At 46.5% G+C, this 17,613-nt stretch overlaps 1 protein-coding gene across 1 annotated transcript; it reads right to left on the reverse strand.

Annotated features, from left to right (window-relative positions):
• Nucleotides 1-2,438: 2,438 nt before the first annotated feature.
• Nucleotides 2,439-16,882, reverse strand: LOC128894447 (homeobox protein Nkx-6.1-like). Its single transcript, XM_054156175.1, has 4 exons — nucleotides 15,543-16,882; nucleotides 7,717-7,827; nucleotides 2,572-2,911; nucleotides 2,439-2,466 (listed from the first exon to the last, which is right to left on the reverse strand). The coding sequence occupies exons 1-4, from the start codon at nucleotides 16,246-16,248 to the stop codon at nucleotides 2,439-2,441; spliced, it is 1,185 nt and encodes a 394-aa protein (XP_054012150.1). The 5' UTR covers nucleotides 16,249-16,882.
• Nucleotides 16,883-17,613: the final 731 nt, after the last annotated feature.

Here is a 17,613-nt window from a genome sequence, read left to right on the forward strand (position 1 = left end):
CCCGGGTGCTTCACCTAGCTGTCTCTTTCTCCCGCCATGTCCACCCCGATATCCCGTTCAACCCTCAGAGGGGGCGCTCTGCTCATCCCCTTGCCATCACTCACCGACACAGACTTGTAGCTTTCAATAAAAATGTAAATATGGCGGCGTAGAACGAGCCAATGACAGCGCTACATCGACGCCGCGAGAGGGAGAGAGAAAAAGAGAGAGATAGACACGGAGAGGACGCCTGCGGCAGGGGTTGAGGCTTCGAAATGGGAAGCTGGCTGCGAGGGTCGAAGATGGCGAACCGGGGAGGAACGGGACACGAGCGGAGGAGGCTTCGGTGAGTTCGGAGCCGCGGCTCGAGCAGAAGTACTACAGATGTAGCTGCGAGAGGCGGGAGTAAAAGTGGAGCCCGGAGGAGGTGGCAGCCTCTCCACGGCGGGAGGATATGGGAGATAGGTAATAGGGGTTTTCGAAAGGGTAGGGAGCGCGAAAGGGGGACGAGGCCGCGGAGGGGGGATGGACCAGAGCGGAAAAGATGGAGAGCAATAGGCGGATAGACAGGAACATGGATGAAAAAAGAGGGCGACGCGGGGCAGGAGGAAGAATGGAGATAGAGGACGCACGGAGTGTCACACTCAACGTCGTCACCTACGGGTCTGCCCTCCCGCGTTCCTTCCGTTCCAGGCGGCGGAGGACCGCACGTCACCTCACAGATTCACTCGTGAAGCAGAACACTCGGGGCACTGTCGATTTCGGAAAAATTATGAAGAGCCACGTGGGCAAATATAAATTGATTTTCGCGGGGATTCCCTCGGGAAGGCCTGGACAGGAAAAGCAATTGTGTCTAACCAAGCACAGAACTTCTAGACACCTATAGAGGATGGCCGTATCGTATGCTGCAGCATCCACGCTTACACCTCCTAGATCCAAAAATCATAGACACGAGCTTCAGAGCTACAAGGAGTCACGAATAACGAGTTCTAGAGACCTGACAGACTGCACGAGGACATTCTAGGTCATACTGTCCCACTAGTCTAATGCAACTCTTAAAAACAACGACGATATTACAAAAGTGGCAAAGTTGCAGGTTCCTCATCCTTGTCCTACTTCGTTAGAGGAGCAAAGAAGGCTATAGGGGATTTCGAGAGGTTACCCAGTGGAAGGGAGGCTGAGGAGGGGTGGTCCAGAGCGGAAAAGATGGAGAGCAGTAAGGCGGATAGACAGAGACACGGATGAAAAAAGGGGAAGATTGAAGTAGAGGGAAGAGGACGGTGAAAGAGGACACCTGGAGTGCCACTGTGACGCTCGAGTGTCGTCACCTACGGCTCCGGCCTCTCTCTTCGTCCTATTTCGTTGCAGACGCTCGAGGAGCGAGAAGCGGGGGAGACAGAGACCCCCGGAATGACGCAGGTGCCGCAAAGCTTGACACGTCTCCGGCTGTTTTGTCACCTTTTTTTATCCTTCGAACTTTTTACAAGCTGCCTCGTTAGAAGCTTGCTCCCGGCGTTGATGGAGTAAGCCGCCCCCGAACAAATGCGTTTTAAAATTACGCCCTTTTCACCGGGAACCACTCCCCTCCCCCGACCGAAGCTTTGGCCCGCGGGGATAGAGCAGCCCACCCTTAGCGAAAGCTGCCGCTTCGATGACAAGCTTTTTTCGCAGCTCGCGTTTGTCCTGGGATTTTTTGGTTAGCCTGTGTGCTGTTTGTTAGGTGTAATGGCTGGCTTCGATGGTGAAACGAGACGTCGGCTACTGGGAAGGGAAAATTTTAGGTTAGGTCTAGGTGGGAGGGTTTGAAACTCGTTCGTGACGATAGAGGGTGTTAAAAAAAATGGGCCGAATCGCATGTCTATAGTTCAAAGAGACTATATCCGAACATGTCAGCGAGAAACCTGACGCTATCGCGAGATTGAACGCGTCCTCTCACGGTCGCGGGATCAAATATTTTTCCGAGGTTATAATCCAGGCTCAAATAATTAAGCCGACAAGGAAATATTAAATAATGGCGAAGATTAAAAACAGGCAGTTAAGTTGATTTCACTTTTTATCGCAGTTTCGTCGTTCCATCATTCATGGATTAATATCGGAGCAGCGAACGCTTAACTGTTATGAATTTTTATTAACCTATCTACATCTGTTACTCATAATTAGCTGGGCCGCTTAAATCATCGCGACGTTTTTATGGAAGATTAGCATAAAGTTTATTAAACGCGATATCGTCATCTAATATCGCGCCGACCAATTTTGCCGCCTCTGTTTCTTGCATCTCGACTCTATAAATTAATCCTCTGTTTGAAATATTACTTCAATTTTTATGCAATATGGAGCGCGACAATTAATGCAAAGTACTGCCTTTTATTGTCCGTATATCTTTACGAAAGTAGAATCGATGGATTGGCGAGGCTTCCCTGAAGAAAATGAGCCCAAACACGGCCCAATTCCGACCATATTCAATTCAACGTCATACTACTATCATTTCTAAAAACATTCGATTAGGCAAATTAAAAAATAGTTCAAAATGTCGTGTTTCGACTCGTCAGGAAACCATGTACAAGGCATTGATACAACTTTCACGAAGTATACCGAACAATTTCGACTATTAATGTCTGCGAACCTTTTATCGAGGTCAGACGTGGACTTTTAACGAGGATTTGCCGTAATCGGTGGTTAGTGGGGGAAAATTCGTTCGTAGAGGCACAGAAAGTGAATCTTACCTTGACTTGCGATTCCGACATGCCGAGGGCGTACGCCAATTTAGCGCGCTCGGGTCCCGCAAGGTATTTCGTTTGCTCGAACGTTTTCTCGAGGGCGAAGATTTGCTGGCCGCTGAACGTTGGCCTTGTGTGCTTCTTCTTGCCACCCTCGTGCTCCCCAGCCCCGCCGGTGCCTGTCATCGTTTGCTGACAACCCAGCTGTTGCGACACTGTAACATCGATATTTTCCAGGGATACTCTCGTCACTTTAATAATATTATTTCGACCGTTATTTCCATTTATCCGTCGCGAACGAATCGCTTAGAACGAGTACGACGGAAAAAAGTCGACACGCGCATCCGGTGTTCGCGGCCTTCAATTTTTTGTTCTGTTCGAAAATAACACCAATGACATTTAACTTGAACCTGATTTCTTTTTAATTTAATAATATACCGATTAAAAATTTGTTTTCATTAACAAATACAAGTCCCCCACATTCGCAAATGCAACACGCGTTAGTTCACATTTAACAGCATTATCATCGCGATCGTCAAACTTATTCAATAATCAGAGGCACAGTTTGCGGAGATAGCCCTACCGCCCGGAGCAATTAATCTTCATTAATTTTGCGTTCATTCTTCTTGCCCTCGTGAGCGCACTCGTTCCAACGATTTACATACCCTATCGATAATTACGTCATAAATTAACATCTCGTTACACGCCAAAAATGTTGTGTACGGCACGCCTATTAAAAACCGTGCAACTGGCCGACGGTAACCGATCGATTGCTACCTTTTGTGGCGACGGTACAATGTCGAATGCTGGACTCTATCGACAACTCGCTTCATTAACTAACTGTTCGTTAAATAGCCCAGTAACTCAATTTTCGACATCTCTAACCTATCCAGCAAGTAATTCGTTCATAAACATACTAAAACTCCGTTCAGTTGTTCGTCTGTGGTACGATGAAACTTAGAGTGGAGAGTTGCGCGGATCACCGACCATAAAATTAGCTATAACTCGCTTATCGTTGCATCCACGATAAAAACATGTAGAACAAAAGTGGTGGTAAATTACATTTCGGAACATTTTTGTTCTATACAAATTTTCGATAGAACCACTGCTAACCGAGTTATCGATCATTCTTTACTTCCTCGATGTACTGGGTGTCCCAAAAAGAAAGTACCGAATTTCACCATTACGTTCAAAGTATCGCCATTTTGTTCTCCTTATGTACAAGTATCAAGCTTTGCTCTCAAAGGGCTCAAATTTGATGTTCGAATGAGTCGTGCTTCGTGGAGCATTAAAACGATTCATCGATTGTTCTCGGTGGCTCCCGGGTTCACCGAGGGGAGATCGCAGTTTAATTTGACGGAATCACGCGTTCAAGGGTTAAACACTTGCGCGATAGACCGCAATCACGTCGTCTCGACGTCGCCCGGCACGTGCCGGCCACGTGAGTTTAGCGTTCCGCAAATAGGCGGACTTTGTTATCGTTATCCTTGCTGACTGTTGATCCCGTGTTCAACATGGCTGGGCAGGGGAAGCTGATACCATCGCCGAATGGAATGGCACGTGACAGAGGGGTGAAATTGGGGTGGCATTATCGCGGCGCGAAGATGTTCACGAGCGATGTACTGCGAAAAACCCGTCGCGATTACCATGCCGCATCCATTCAGCTCGTAAAACCAACCGACAGTGGGGAAAATTGTAAGAAAATTATTCTGGAATCTCTCCTCGCGAGGAAACGTACAATCAACAATGTACAAGATGAACAATGCTAATCGAACAGGAGTTATCTTCGTCATAGTTTGAATGTCTCACTCATTCTCGTTGTAACTGAGCTTGGGGATGAAAGATGCCACGCCTTCCCCGGATAACTGATCGAATTTCAACCCGCATTACTGAACATCGTATCCGCCACGATTACTGTACCTCGTTCTAGGGTATCTCAGCCTAGGATTCAAAAATTTATTTACTGTTGTTTTATGTTTGATCAGTTATCCGGGGAAGACACTGCAATCCGTCAGCAGAAATGTATCGTTATTATTATTTTTCATAACAACCGTCCTGTCGTTTGCGCTAAGATTTATCCAACACCCCGTAGAGGTCTCAGTGAGACATCAATCTTTCCCGGAGGTGACGGAACCGAAGTCGTAACACTGACGTGCATAAATTCCCGCAAAAAGCGGAGTTATCGAATTACGTAGGAAAGTTGCGCGAGTTTACGCAGTTTCCAAGTAGATGAATAGGGGATACCCCGTGAAACGTGTACCTCCATCGAAGCAGAGGGTGGAGTGCGGTAAGCAGCTCATTAGAACCCTCCCCGCCGACTGGCCATTATTGCCTCGTTCCGTATTCCGTTACAAATTGCTTTATTAAATTAAAGTCCCACAACCCATACTGTTGTGACGACCCCACGCCTCCTCTCCCCTTCCCCTCGCAGCCCATCCCCCATGTGCCGCTTATAACGCGTCTGACCGCGTGCTGCTCGTCCACGCAGCTTCTCTCTCTGCACCCTTCTTAATTACCCGCTCAAATTTTATAGAATGTTTCCTCAGGGCATAGACTGTTACAGGATCCTTAATCAACCGAAAGAGATCTTTGGATTTATGTTCATTTAACTGGGGGCCTGTTTTCAAGGTGCTTGATGTAGGCTTCACTGTCCCTATCCCACGTGACTATGAGGTCTATAGTCTCCGAAGTAGTCTCTTCATTTCCTGGATGTTTACAATGTCCTGTGGTCCCATCCAAATCGTTGCTTGCTCTCGAAGCACCTGTACACTGTCTATCGACATCCCCATTACCTTCCTTCTTCTCTGGATGTTTAACAAACGCTCCAGTAGCTCTATCCAAATTGCTGATCACCTTAAAGAACACCGCGTACCAACCTCCTCATTACGTCACCTCCACAGAAGCTATTTTCCGGTGTCAACAATCTCGCCAAATCCCTCGATACCTCGATCCACATTCACGCCATAGCCCTCTTAAACAAGAACCTGGCCTCCATCTAATCACCAGCGTATCCATCGCCTCGGCTAATCCTCCTGGTCGCGTTCGTTGAGGCTGCTGGATCCAGCCTCCTCGCCGGCTCGCATCACAACACACCCTCTATCGACCCAGTGCACGCCGTCTAATGCCGCTTAATAACCCGGAAGCAGTATGTTACCGCGTAGCGAGGCAATCGCACGCGACTCTCCAGCGAAAGTAAGGTCGCCTCCAACAGCCATAAATATCCCCTCGGCTAACAATCCGTAAAGGAGCAGTCGAGTGGACCTGCTCCGTTGAGTCAAGCTTGGGTATTCAACGGAAAGGTGAAACCGATCACGTTTATCGCTGATAGGGCAAGAGGAAACGCTCGGTCCCGCGACGGTCGTTCGACGTTGCCTCGCGAGGCTCGTGCAGCCGATCAAACGTTACAGTACGGAATATAAAGCGTACATTGGGGCCACGGATAGCGGTGCGCTGTGGCTGTAAGTCGGGTCACGGGGAAAGGGGTTCGGGGATGGGCAAGTGGGTGGCCCATAGGAACAAAAGCGGGCAAGCCAGGAATACACCGTGGTGCCACAGTTAAAATATTGCCAGAGTTATTCACGTGAGTGTGGAAAGCTGGGGGATGGAGGCTGCGGCAGCAGGAGGCCTCGCCGGGATACGAGGGTTGATATTGAATATGATATTCCGTATCCAACGCCGCAGCGGACCACCGCTACCCTCTTATTCGTCCCGCAGTGACATTCGTACCCGGCGACGCTGAAACAACACACGCTCGCTCGTCCACGCCCTTCCACGCCGATCCTACGTACTTACATCCTAGTATCCTATCTCGTCACCCTTCTTGGCTTCTCTCTTCGACCACCCTCCGACCGCCAACCACCCTCTTCGTCCGTTCCGCCGCCTTCCAGGTTCTGTCTTCGTTCCTCCGGCTTCTGGTGGTACGTGTGCGTGCTCGGCACATGTGCCACCGCCGGCGCTGATGTATGCTCCCGAAAGGGGATGCTCTCTTCTCCGCCGTCACGTGTTCTTTCACTTTGTTTGTGATTTTTTTTGCGGCGCCCTTAATCGCTTTTACAAATCGCTGGGGTACGAGTTATGTAAGCGACGCGACGCTTCGACGCGAACTTCCCTCTGCGGAAAAAGCGGTTTCCGAAGTGACCCGTCGCTGGAGTGGGTGCGCGCCTTCGTGTTTCCTGCTGGATTTTGCATAGCTTGGGACCGCGGGTGTATTTTGTTTCGGTGGCCCGCTTGGATGACGTTAACACCTGTCGTAGGTGGGTATAGTTGGTATACTTGGAAACGGTTATCGAGGGTGGAGAATTTTGTATATGGAACTGGCCGGGTTGACTGATGACTTTAAGAAGTAACGCATGGAAAAATACCACTGTTATCGTTTGGTAAAAAACGATGACAGCCCTTTCGAGTTCCTCGTCTTTTTTCTTGTTTTCCTAGATCCTCCAACGGATGACAGTTTTTTTTTGTGCGGCTCACGACTCGCCTGTTGTTTTGAATGATATCTAGAATAGCATTTAGCGGTTCAGTGGCACGTGTTTTTTCGCTCCGATCGCTGGATTTCCTTGTCGCGAGGGCAAACACGAGCAGCTGTCTATCAGGGGAAAAGAAATATCCCTAGGCTGGAAAGTATCTGGGAATCCCCCCTCGGTGTTTTCAATCCAATCTTTTTGACTTCAAGCTCCTTTTTGTTGAATCCGAATTGGATCACCGTGCACGAGTGTCTGCACAGCTGAAATCCTTATGACGAGTTGAATTATTCCTAACCTAACTCTTGCCACAACCACATACCCCACTCGCCATTTTAACATTCCTCTTAAGTACGAAGTTCGTTGATTGACACAAGTGCGATGCAAGCTGTGCCTTTGATAGTAAAACTCTACACGTAAAATCCCTATATTTGCCTCACATTTGCGATTACCTAATCCCAAAATCTTGAGGTTCGGGGTATGAAAGAGACCTGGACGATACTTAGCAATTTCATCTATCGAAACAGGAGATATATGCGTCCATCGAATAGGATACTCACGTGTGTGCAGTCTTGCCCGCCATGCCAGAGGATCACTGACTAATCCCTGAAGGCCCGGCCAATAGACAGCGGGATGCCGTGGCTCCGTTCTTTGTTGAAATTGTCCGATACCTGCATTCAAAGCAAACATAACGTGAATATATGCGTGTATATAGATGTCCACGCCTATATATTTTCATCCTCTGTTTACTCTTTGTATCTCCTGCCAACTATCTCTCTCTCTCTTTCTCTCTCACGTGCTAGACTATACTTGTTTCTCTTTTTCTGACGCTACAATGTTTACTTATTTCGGAGCCACCCTGGGAATGGTGTTCATAGGTAAAGTTAGACTGGCAATTTTATTTGTTTTACCAATGATTGTTGCACAGTCATTTTAAATATACATTTTGGGGGTAATTTCAGTTTCTGAGCGATTTTAGGCTGTATGTAAATTCATGCAACTCTATGGTACTGATCTTAACTCGATCGAGCTCGAAAATTTAAGAAGATAACGTTATTGGTATCCTATAGTTTACTGTAGAGCTAGAGAGATTGTGTATCGCCAGCAGGAAAACCGCAACGCGACGCGTGTGGCCACGAACGGTCCAATCATGGCTGAAATTCCGAGTCACGCAAAAACTGCCTAACGTTCGCCGACCTATCGTTACTATTATGACCTTGAATATTAAACTTCGTATCGCTCCGAACAGACACGAGACTCCAAATATCGGTCCAAGATTCGAAAGAAACTATTTTCTCTCTCATTTTGAAGAAAACTGCTACTTTCGAAAAGAAGCATTGGTAACACTGTAAACCAATTAGACACTTTACAAATCGCCTAACCAGAGGGGATTCACCTGAAACCCATCGCGCAGGTTTATAACGGGTTCATAAAATCCACCTATTGTTGTTAGTTGCCGTTGCAACGCGATGGGAACGCGAGAGCTCCTCTTCCCGTCTACTTGTCCACCGCACAATAAAAGGTTATTCCCTGGTTTTTAGTGTTCGACCGCGCACCGCTCGGATCGAGCGAAGACGAGGATGAAAACGCGCGCGATACGATCGTTCGATCGTTACTCCTTTTGTCCGCTACGTTGGAATCAAATAAAATTTATGGGATCATAAACGAGTGAAGCTGCATGCTCATCAACAAAAATATTCGAGATCCATCACTACGCTTTCGGCCGTCGGAAGAATCGGAGTCGTAACCCGTCAGTTACCACTCCTCCCCCACACCCTCGCTCTTCTCGAAGAATCCCCGAAATTTAATTGAACTTCCAGCAGTGATTTTTACAGCGCCCTCTAGAAACGGTTTTCTGACGCTGGGAATGGAAAACCAGCGACACCTGACGATCAATCGACGAAGGCAAATGGCTCGAGTCAGCAGCCTTTTGGCTCATGCGTTAAATTTTATAAACAATAGTTATTTTGCAAATTTCGTGGTCCAGTTAAGGAAACAGGATAATAATTAATATGAAAAATAGGTGCCAGTGAAAATGTTGCCAATTTGAAACGAGTATCGTTTCGAGGCAGACGAAACTAACGAAATTAGTATCCTTCGGAACGAAATGAGAGGGCAATCTGGAATTAGTATCCTTCAGATTCGTAAGCTGGTTTGACTATGCCTGTGATAAGCGAGCTGCTATTAATTCCCTACGATGGTGTACAAAGGAACACAACCCTAAATTATTAGGGAATGTTGAACCAGTGGCATGAATAACACTGACACTTCTAACGAATGATCAGTCTTCTCAAGTATGCCCCCTTCCTGAAATGCTTGGAATCTTGGCCTGGAATCCCACCATTGGTATCATCCTAATAAATAATAATACCTTTATCCTGTTTGGCAAAATTTAGAAATTTAGACCTAACATTTACAGAATGGCCTCTAATACAGAAAATAAAACCAACGTATACTCTAAACACCAGTAATCGATAGTATAGCTTAAGCGAGAGTGAGGTTCCCACAGGGCCAAGTATTAGGGGGACCAGAAAGTAATGTCGTTTCTTTTACATTAAATTCAAACAAATAAATTTATAATATGTTTTTATTTTTAATCAATTATATAATTGTCCTCGTTATCAAGAACCTTCTGCAATCTAGTGTGCAAATTTTCAATACCTGATCGGTAAAAATTGATTGGTACACGGTGAGATGGTAAATAATAAACAAGTATTTGTATTCGCAGAAACGACATTACTTTCTGGTCCCCCTAATATAATGGCCCAATGACCTCACTCTCGCTTGAGCAAGCAATAGAAACATAGTCGCTGTTGAACAACTCTGAATAAAGTGAACATTATTTTATTAAACTTTGTTGATATCGCTAATAGTGTCCATGATACTTGTATGGGTGGATTAGAATGAATCATTAGGATGAAAGCATAGTTATGGAAATTTAAAGGGGTAGCCAGAGGAAGCTAAGTAGTTTTGCCTCTGCCCCCGCCCCTACTGGCAACGTGTTATCCCTTTTAACCCCTCCCATCGCTAAAGTGTACCTATCTTAACGAACATATTTTTCTGGTTCTAATAACTTTCCCCTCTGTCTCGATATAAGCTGTTTCGAGTATGCACGCCGTATAAACATGCATCCCGCCCACCAGAGTGAAATGGGCGAGCAATGCATGTCGCGCAATACGGAACGCGCAGGTTCGATACGCATCCGTGCGGTTCATTCAGCCTCTTCCTGGTCCCCACGTAGCTGCATCTGCTTTCCTAAAGGGATTCGTTCGCAAATAGAACGCTGTGTTTCGCTTTTGGCGAGCATGGCCAATGGTCGATAATCCAGGGTTCAATTAGAATCTGGGAACGGTTTGTTGCTATCGTAGATTAGGTCTGCGTTCAATTCGGAAATTTTGTACGTGTGTTTATGATAAAAACGAATCCCTCAGTCGTATTGGTCCGTCATGGTCAATTGGTTGAAATTTATCCAAGTCCACGAGGATCAAGGTGGATTCGATACGAGGATTTAATCCCTGATCTAACCCAACATTTTCGCTACGAATTACGAAATATTAGTGTCTCATGCAGCTTAGAGCAGCCCTATCAAAACAGTATCAAAATTCTATCGAGATCCGGACTACGACTAACAAACTTTGCTGGAATCATGGTAGCCCATAAACCATCCGACAAACACCGGCAGGTGGCGATTATCTTAAACCGTTTCCCGCTGTTGTTGGCAAGCAAACACTGTTATATATAGAAATCTATCAGGACACAAATTAAAGGGATGGCTGCATGGCATATTGACGTCACGCACGCTTGGTGTAACAATTACGTAACAAAATATATATATATATATATTTATTAGTATTGTATTTTAAATTCAGTCAATCGATAATCAGTTGTTGAACTCACTTTGTAAGCACATCTTTCGAGGTGTAGATTGGTTGGACGAAAGATGCTCGCTAGCATGGCGCACGTGTGTGGATTTAGGGGCATCGGGGATTCCTGTCTTGCGTCATCGGTGTGCTAAGAACGCATAAAAGCGGATATTCGGCCAGACTGTTCGGTATGTAGTGTATACACACGCGGATATTCGTGAATACTCCACGAGCTTGGCCAGAATCTGAAGCACCCGATTTCGAGTCATTACGCGCACGTTTCTGGGCCAGGTTCTCGGTTAGACCTTGGTTAGGGCATAAGCACTTCATAAAGATTCCCCGCTATGTTGGTAGGGTTCACGATCGACGGTGATTCGGCCAATTCCACGCTTACAACCCGTGGATCCACATTTTTCATTCAACAAAATAAGTATTTTATTTTTAAACTTATGGTTCTGTCGCTAGAGGGTAACCCAGAAGTGCGAGTAAAAATTAAGATGGATACTGAAATTGAGAATAGGTTTCAATAGCCTCCGTTTTTTTATTATATTTTACTGTAATTTAATTTAATAATATTTTTGTTTGTATAGCGCCACTTTTATTTGTTTCTTTCGAGTTCATTTGGTAGAATGAAGCGGTCGACCTAGCGCCGGAGGAGAGCACGAAGAAGAAACGAGGGATCTTAAACAATCTACGAGAGAGGAACGCGCTCTTTTTAAACTATAGCCGGCGCCATTATCGCGAATTATGACAACGATTCCTGCAGATATTTGAACGTCCGCCACGGACAAAAGTAGCACAGCAGCCGGATATAAATCGCGAAAGATTCTTTCGGGACCCCTCGGTGGCTTTTACGGGTGCCACGCCGAAGATTCCTCCTTTTATTGGAAGGAAAACAATTTTATAGTGCCTACAGTGTTGCTCAACTACAATTCCGTGTTGTATATCATTTTGCACACCGCTCCGCGGCTAACGTGCCTGAGTAACGATCTAACGCTTTTATGGTTTGACGTCTCTCCAAGCTTCTCGCGTTAAAAGAGTCGTTAGAAGATATACCCTGTGACTAGGAATTTTTAATAGGTTTCAGGCGACATTAATTGCTACGTTCCTGACTGGAACTTGATGGGAAGATCTGGATGGCATTAACACTAAACGTAATAACAAGCGGAGTCAAATGATACCTTTCAAAATTTACTTCAAAATCGCACATTCGTGGTTATTTCTTTCAGAAATTATGCTGTGAATTATTGTATTTTCTTCAATAAATTAAGAACTTCTTTCTAAAAATCGATGTTTATTTTAAAAGGTGTCAAATGGCCCCTTATGATGATAAGAATAGGTAAACGTAAAGCGCTTGTACATACGTTTAGTGTTAATAAATAAATAATAAATAAATATATATATATGTATTAGGTTGTCCCAAAAATTTCTTTCGCTTTATTAATAAGTAATACATGCACAATATTTTGTTTTATGTTACATTATTGAATTGTGCACGATTCATTTTGCTCCATTACTGTTACAACATGAATATCTATGAAATTAGATTGTCGGTTTATATAAACACGACCACATAAAATAATTGAGTGCAACTCGCGAAAGAAACTTTCGGGACAAGCTAATATATCGGTAGCGAAATTTCGGGATAAATTTTGTTCGTTTAACAAAGACAACGATTCCTTTCTATTCTAAAAATAAAATTCAATTTCGCTTCAGAATTTTCGATGAGATTCAAGATCGAATAATTTATTTAATATCGACTTAACGAAATCTCCAAAAGTCGAAAACTGTATCGTCAAAATGATACCCGTTAAATAACGTTTTGCGCGGTAGCATGACGTCGGAGAGTGCAAAAATCTCGGCCGACGGCAAGCACGCTGCGTTCCGAATGCGGAGGGCAGGTCTTGAAAAATTCCCAATAAACGAACAGATGCGCAGATTCGAGGGTTCTCAGGAATCAGACCTTGTATACATCGTTCTCAGTCTAATTCATGAACTCATGAACCCCAGTCACGTGCCACCCTCGTTCGTAAAATATATTTAGTATTTCTATGCCCTGGCTCTATAGCTGTACACTTAAATTTATAATCCCTCGTATGTCCCGCGATATCATTAATAATGGACATGGAAGTCCGTGAATGAACCCTTTAATGCCGCTGCTCGCCCTCGATTCTCACATTCCCAAGATGGCGTTGCTCCGACAACAAAACTGCGAAGATACGCGACGGAAGTCTCTTTCGATTCGGTGCACCCTATATTTTTAAATCGTGCGCTATACTTCTGATTAATTAAACGATTACACTGACCTTTCCAATAACAACTAAATCTTACTTTCTCAAAAACAGAGAGCTAGCTATTATTCACCACGTTGTGGATAATATCGATAAAATAATAAATAAACAAGTTCTGGATTTAAGATAAAGAAAAGAAATATCTATAATATAAATTAATGAAAAACAGAGGGTGCTTGTTGAGACTCCGTGGAGTCATGTTCTAAATCATAGAGATGGTGACCGCCATCGTATTGGAAGAATTTTCCTTCAATCACATTTTCATCGTGAAAGATGAAGAGAAGATTGCATTCGATTTTTCGTCGAACGGAACTTGTTCGAGTCGTGATGCCTCGAATTACAGAAAGACAATGGGGTGGGCCACGGTCGATCTCTGATTCCCTGACCATGCTTCTATACGGGGATCGGGGAATCCCCCCACCCAGTGAAGCAAGTTGGCCAACGTCGTCAGGTGGTTAACCTAGAATACGCTAACTTCGGTCCACGCGTTTATCTAATTCGGTTAAGCGAGCTTCGGGTCTACGCTGTTTTCGATCACCGGACACCGAAAGCTCCTCGTCTCGGCGTTCCTTTTGTTTTGGCGCGTATTTCAAACAAGAAATTGAACTTTCTTCCATTGCTCTTAGTCGATCAAGAAACGAAATGTAATGCAAAATGATATAGACATAGATATCCTCGTTGAAACCAGGTGATCCACTAATGAAAATGTTATTTACTGACCATAACTGTTTAAAATAATACCCGCGTTTATCATGAATAACACCGACCAATATTCAACACGTGGAAGAACTATTTAATTAGAACATGTGTTGCGAACGTTTCTGGTGCAATGAGTATTTCCAATATTTGTTTGTTGGTATCACTTGACTGGCCTGTTTTCGCGATTAAAACGACTCGCAAAATTATACAGGGTGTCCCCAAACGGAGCTATATTAATTTTTAGTTTAATCGGGCAACACCCTTATAAAGCTATTCTGAAGCAATATTAATAAAGTCCTCTAAAATTCTGAAAGTTCTTCGATAGCAATTCTTACCCCCAAACTATGAAATCCTTTACTCCTTGGACTAACACGCGCATCTTGCCTAGATTTCATGAATCATTCGGCAAAGACAAGGAAAAAGGAATCGACGATCGAATCGATTGACTTTCGAGCCAAACGCAAGATTACTCCGCCTATTTTATTCCTCAATTGTTGAAGCGATCAATCACGCGCGCCGGTTAAATTACAAAATCTGGAACGCGGCGCTTTTGATTTTATTGAAACCAATTCTGAATAAATTAACGTTGATGTACCGCGACGGTTGTATAAATCAGAATAAATCCGACAACCGTTCGCAATTAAATTGTTGCAAAAAAGTGTTGCGGACTGACGAAGACAGAGTTATAGTGGAGTCGAGTTTAGTTTCAAGTGAAAGAATTGAGGTCTCCCTTATAAGCGAGCCCAGTACGCTCTAGTCCTTTGTATATTTGAGCCTAGTACCCTCTAGCCCTCTATTCTTGAGCTTAGTACCTTCTAGTACCCGTATCTGAGTCCAGTTCCTTCTGTATTTAATCTCAGTTCCTTCAAAACCTTTATAAGCGAGTCCAGTACTCTCTAGCCCCCCTCCCCCCTGTACTTGAGCTTAGTACCTTCTAACCAACTATACCTGAGTCTAGTACCTTCTAGTCCTCTGTACCTGAGCCTAGTAACCTCTAGTTCTATGTGTCAAAGCCTAATAACCTGTAGCCCTCGACAGGTGAGCCCAGATGCCTCTAGTCCTCTGTACCTGAACCCAGTACCATAAACCCTTTTATGTGAGCTTACAACCCTCTAGTCCTCTGTATTTGAGGCCAGTACCCTTTAGCCCCCTAAAGACTGTACCTGATCCCAGTGCCAGTTAGCTTATATGTGAGCCTAATATCCTCTACTTCTCTGTATATTTGAGCCTTGTACCCTCTAGTCCTCTGTATATTTTGAGCCTAGTACCATCTAGTCCTCTGTATATTTGAGCCTTGTACCCTCTAGTCCTCTGTATATTTTGAGCCTAGTACCATCTGGTCCTCTGTATATTTGAGCCTTGTACCCTCTAGTCCTCTGTATATTTGAGGCTAGTACCCCCTAGTCCTCTGTATCAAAGCTCAGTACCGTCTAGCCCACTATATTACCGAAACCACTGTCGAGCTTGGAAGTTCATAGTGTAGGGCTCATGGAGGGAATAGTTGGTTAGTCACTTTGAAACCTGAATACAAACCTGAGGACGCAGTGAATCCCGCGTGCATGGCGTAACGAGGGGTGGTCATGTGCTGAGGATGCGGCGTCGGCTGGAGCGCGGCGTGTGTCGCCGAGACGGGTGCCTGAGGATGCGTGGCCGCCGGTCGCGAGAGTATCGAGTCTATCCCGTGGGGATTGCTCCCGACAGAGGTAATCGAGGTAGCAGGACTGTGCTTCCCGCTCCCTGTAGGCGAGGACTGACCCTGGGTGATGGTGGACAAGGGCACGCTGATCCTGGGTAGCTGGATGCCCGCCTGCTGCTGTTGTTGCTGTTGTTGGTGGTGCTGCTGCTGGTGTTGTTGGTGCTGCTGATGCTGTTGGTGATGACTCCTCTCCGCCATGGAGTGCAGGGCGGCCAGGGGCTGGCTGGCCAGCATGCTGCCGCCAGCTGCGCTCAGGTTGAGGAACTGGAGAACGTGCGGTGCCGCCGCCGCGTGGAAGTCGTGCAACCACGGCGGTCTGGCAGGTGGTGGCGAGTGGCTAGACGCCGGCGGCGGCGAGCACGAGCCCAGCGATGAACCCGCCGACGAGCTCCTGTCGCCCTCCAAGTGGCTGTTCCGTCTGTGAGCGTCGCTCAGCGACATGTTCTCGCCTAGCTGCGCGTCGGGGCTGGATCGCGGCTGCAAGGGCTCACTGTCGTTGCAACTCTTGCCGTTGTTGTTATTGTTGGTCAGAGAACACACCATCTCGCACCACGCATAGTTCGGCAATGAGCGGAAAATCTTGAAAGAGTTCCTCCCCGTGGCAACGGGGACCTATCGTCGGTTGCCTGTCGGGGCCCTGGCGAGTATCCTAAGCACTTGGTCACTGATTCACACGAGACATCACTCACATAAACCCCCTTTTGGGGGACACGATCCTCTGGTTCGGGGGGCCGCTTGACAAGGGCACCGCGGGTTCACGACTCTTGAGCACTATCCTCCCGATCCATGCCTTCTGAACGACGGTTACTCCCGTTTCTTTTGAAGAATCTATCTCCTGATAGACTAGGCTAGAGGGAGCCTTCGAAGCGATCGACGGACGATGCTAACGAACGCACTGTGTACTCAGAGACACATCCTTGGGGACACCCCCTGCGGGGACCACGTCCTCTGCTTAGGGAGCTTTTAACAACCGCGGCACTGCGGATTCACGAGGTTTGATGCTCTCGGCCCATGCTTTCTGGACGACGGTTATTCCCTTCCGAGAATAATCAGAGCTGGACGAAGAACTGGTCGATCGATGGGGGTAACCTTAAGACGCACTGTGTACTCGAGACGATCATGGGACAACCGAGGGATCGTGGCTAGGGGTCGGCGAAGCGCGAGCTGAGACGCGAGAACTAATGAGGGCTCGGCTCGCCAAGTGATGTGCGACTGGGGTGCATCGGGGAGCGGCGAGTCTGTTCGCTCGGTGAGCGACTCACTCTCGTCGTGCTCGTGCCTGGTCGCGCCTGGGGGCTCGGGGAATCCCGCTAGGCGCCGATAGGTCCGCACCGTTCGACCGTCTGCCGGCGGAGCTTGTGGATTGGCGTGGGGACGGTGGGACGGCCGTACGCCGCGGGGCGTTCCCACTCCCCGATTGGCCCGCGCGGGTCGTTCCCCCGTAAGAAGAGGTGTTTCGGGCGGGGCCTCTCAATCTCGCGTTAGCTTCTTGTTAAGCGTCTTTCATTGTGTGTTTAAATTCGTAATTTATGATCCCGACTGAATAAAACAAGAACTCGCTGGTTCGCTTACTGGCTGGCTGGTTGGCCGGCTCCGTTGGCTGGCTGAGCTGTTTGGCTGACTGGCTCGCTAGTTTGCTCGACAACTGGGCACCTCTGTATGACTATGGTGACACTACCGCCTCGATAACTTCCTTGCTTCCTTGCTTCCTTCCGCCCTGACTGCCGTCCGCTCTCTCAACCTCCGTCCACCCCTCCTCCTCGCTCTTCCGCTCGTCCCTCCTGCTTTGCCACCCTCGTCTCCGGGCTCTCGAGCCAGTCAAGTGCGCGTAGACCGAGCAAATCGAGTTATTTGCTTCCGATGGTCCATTTGGCTTGTTCCTCGCGTTCTCTACGTATGGCGATGCAC

The sequence above is a fragment of the Hylaeus anthracinus genome, unplaced genomic scaffold, assembly GCF_026225885.1.
Source record: "Hylaeus anthracinus isolate JK02 unplaced genomic scaffold, UHH_iyHylAnth1.0_haploid 0, whole genome shotgun sequence".
NCBI classification, from domain to species: Eukaryota; Metazoa; Arthropoda; class Insecta; order Hymenoptera; family Colletidae; genus Hylaeus; species Hylaeus anthracinus.

Coding starts and splice junctions, on each gene's coding strand:
- LOC128894447 (XM_054156175.1), bottom strand. CDS start 16,248: ATGGTGTGTTCTCTGACCAACAATAACAACAACGGCAAGAGTTGCAAC. Junction 7,828..15,542: donor GGGATTCACTGCGTCCTCAG/GTTTGTATTCAG, acceptor CTTTGAATGCAG/GTATCGGACAATTTCAACAA. Junction 2,912..7,716: donor GCGGGCAAGACTGCACACAC/GTGAGTATCCTA, acceptor TCGATGTTACAG/TGTCGCAACAGCTGGGTTGT.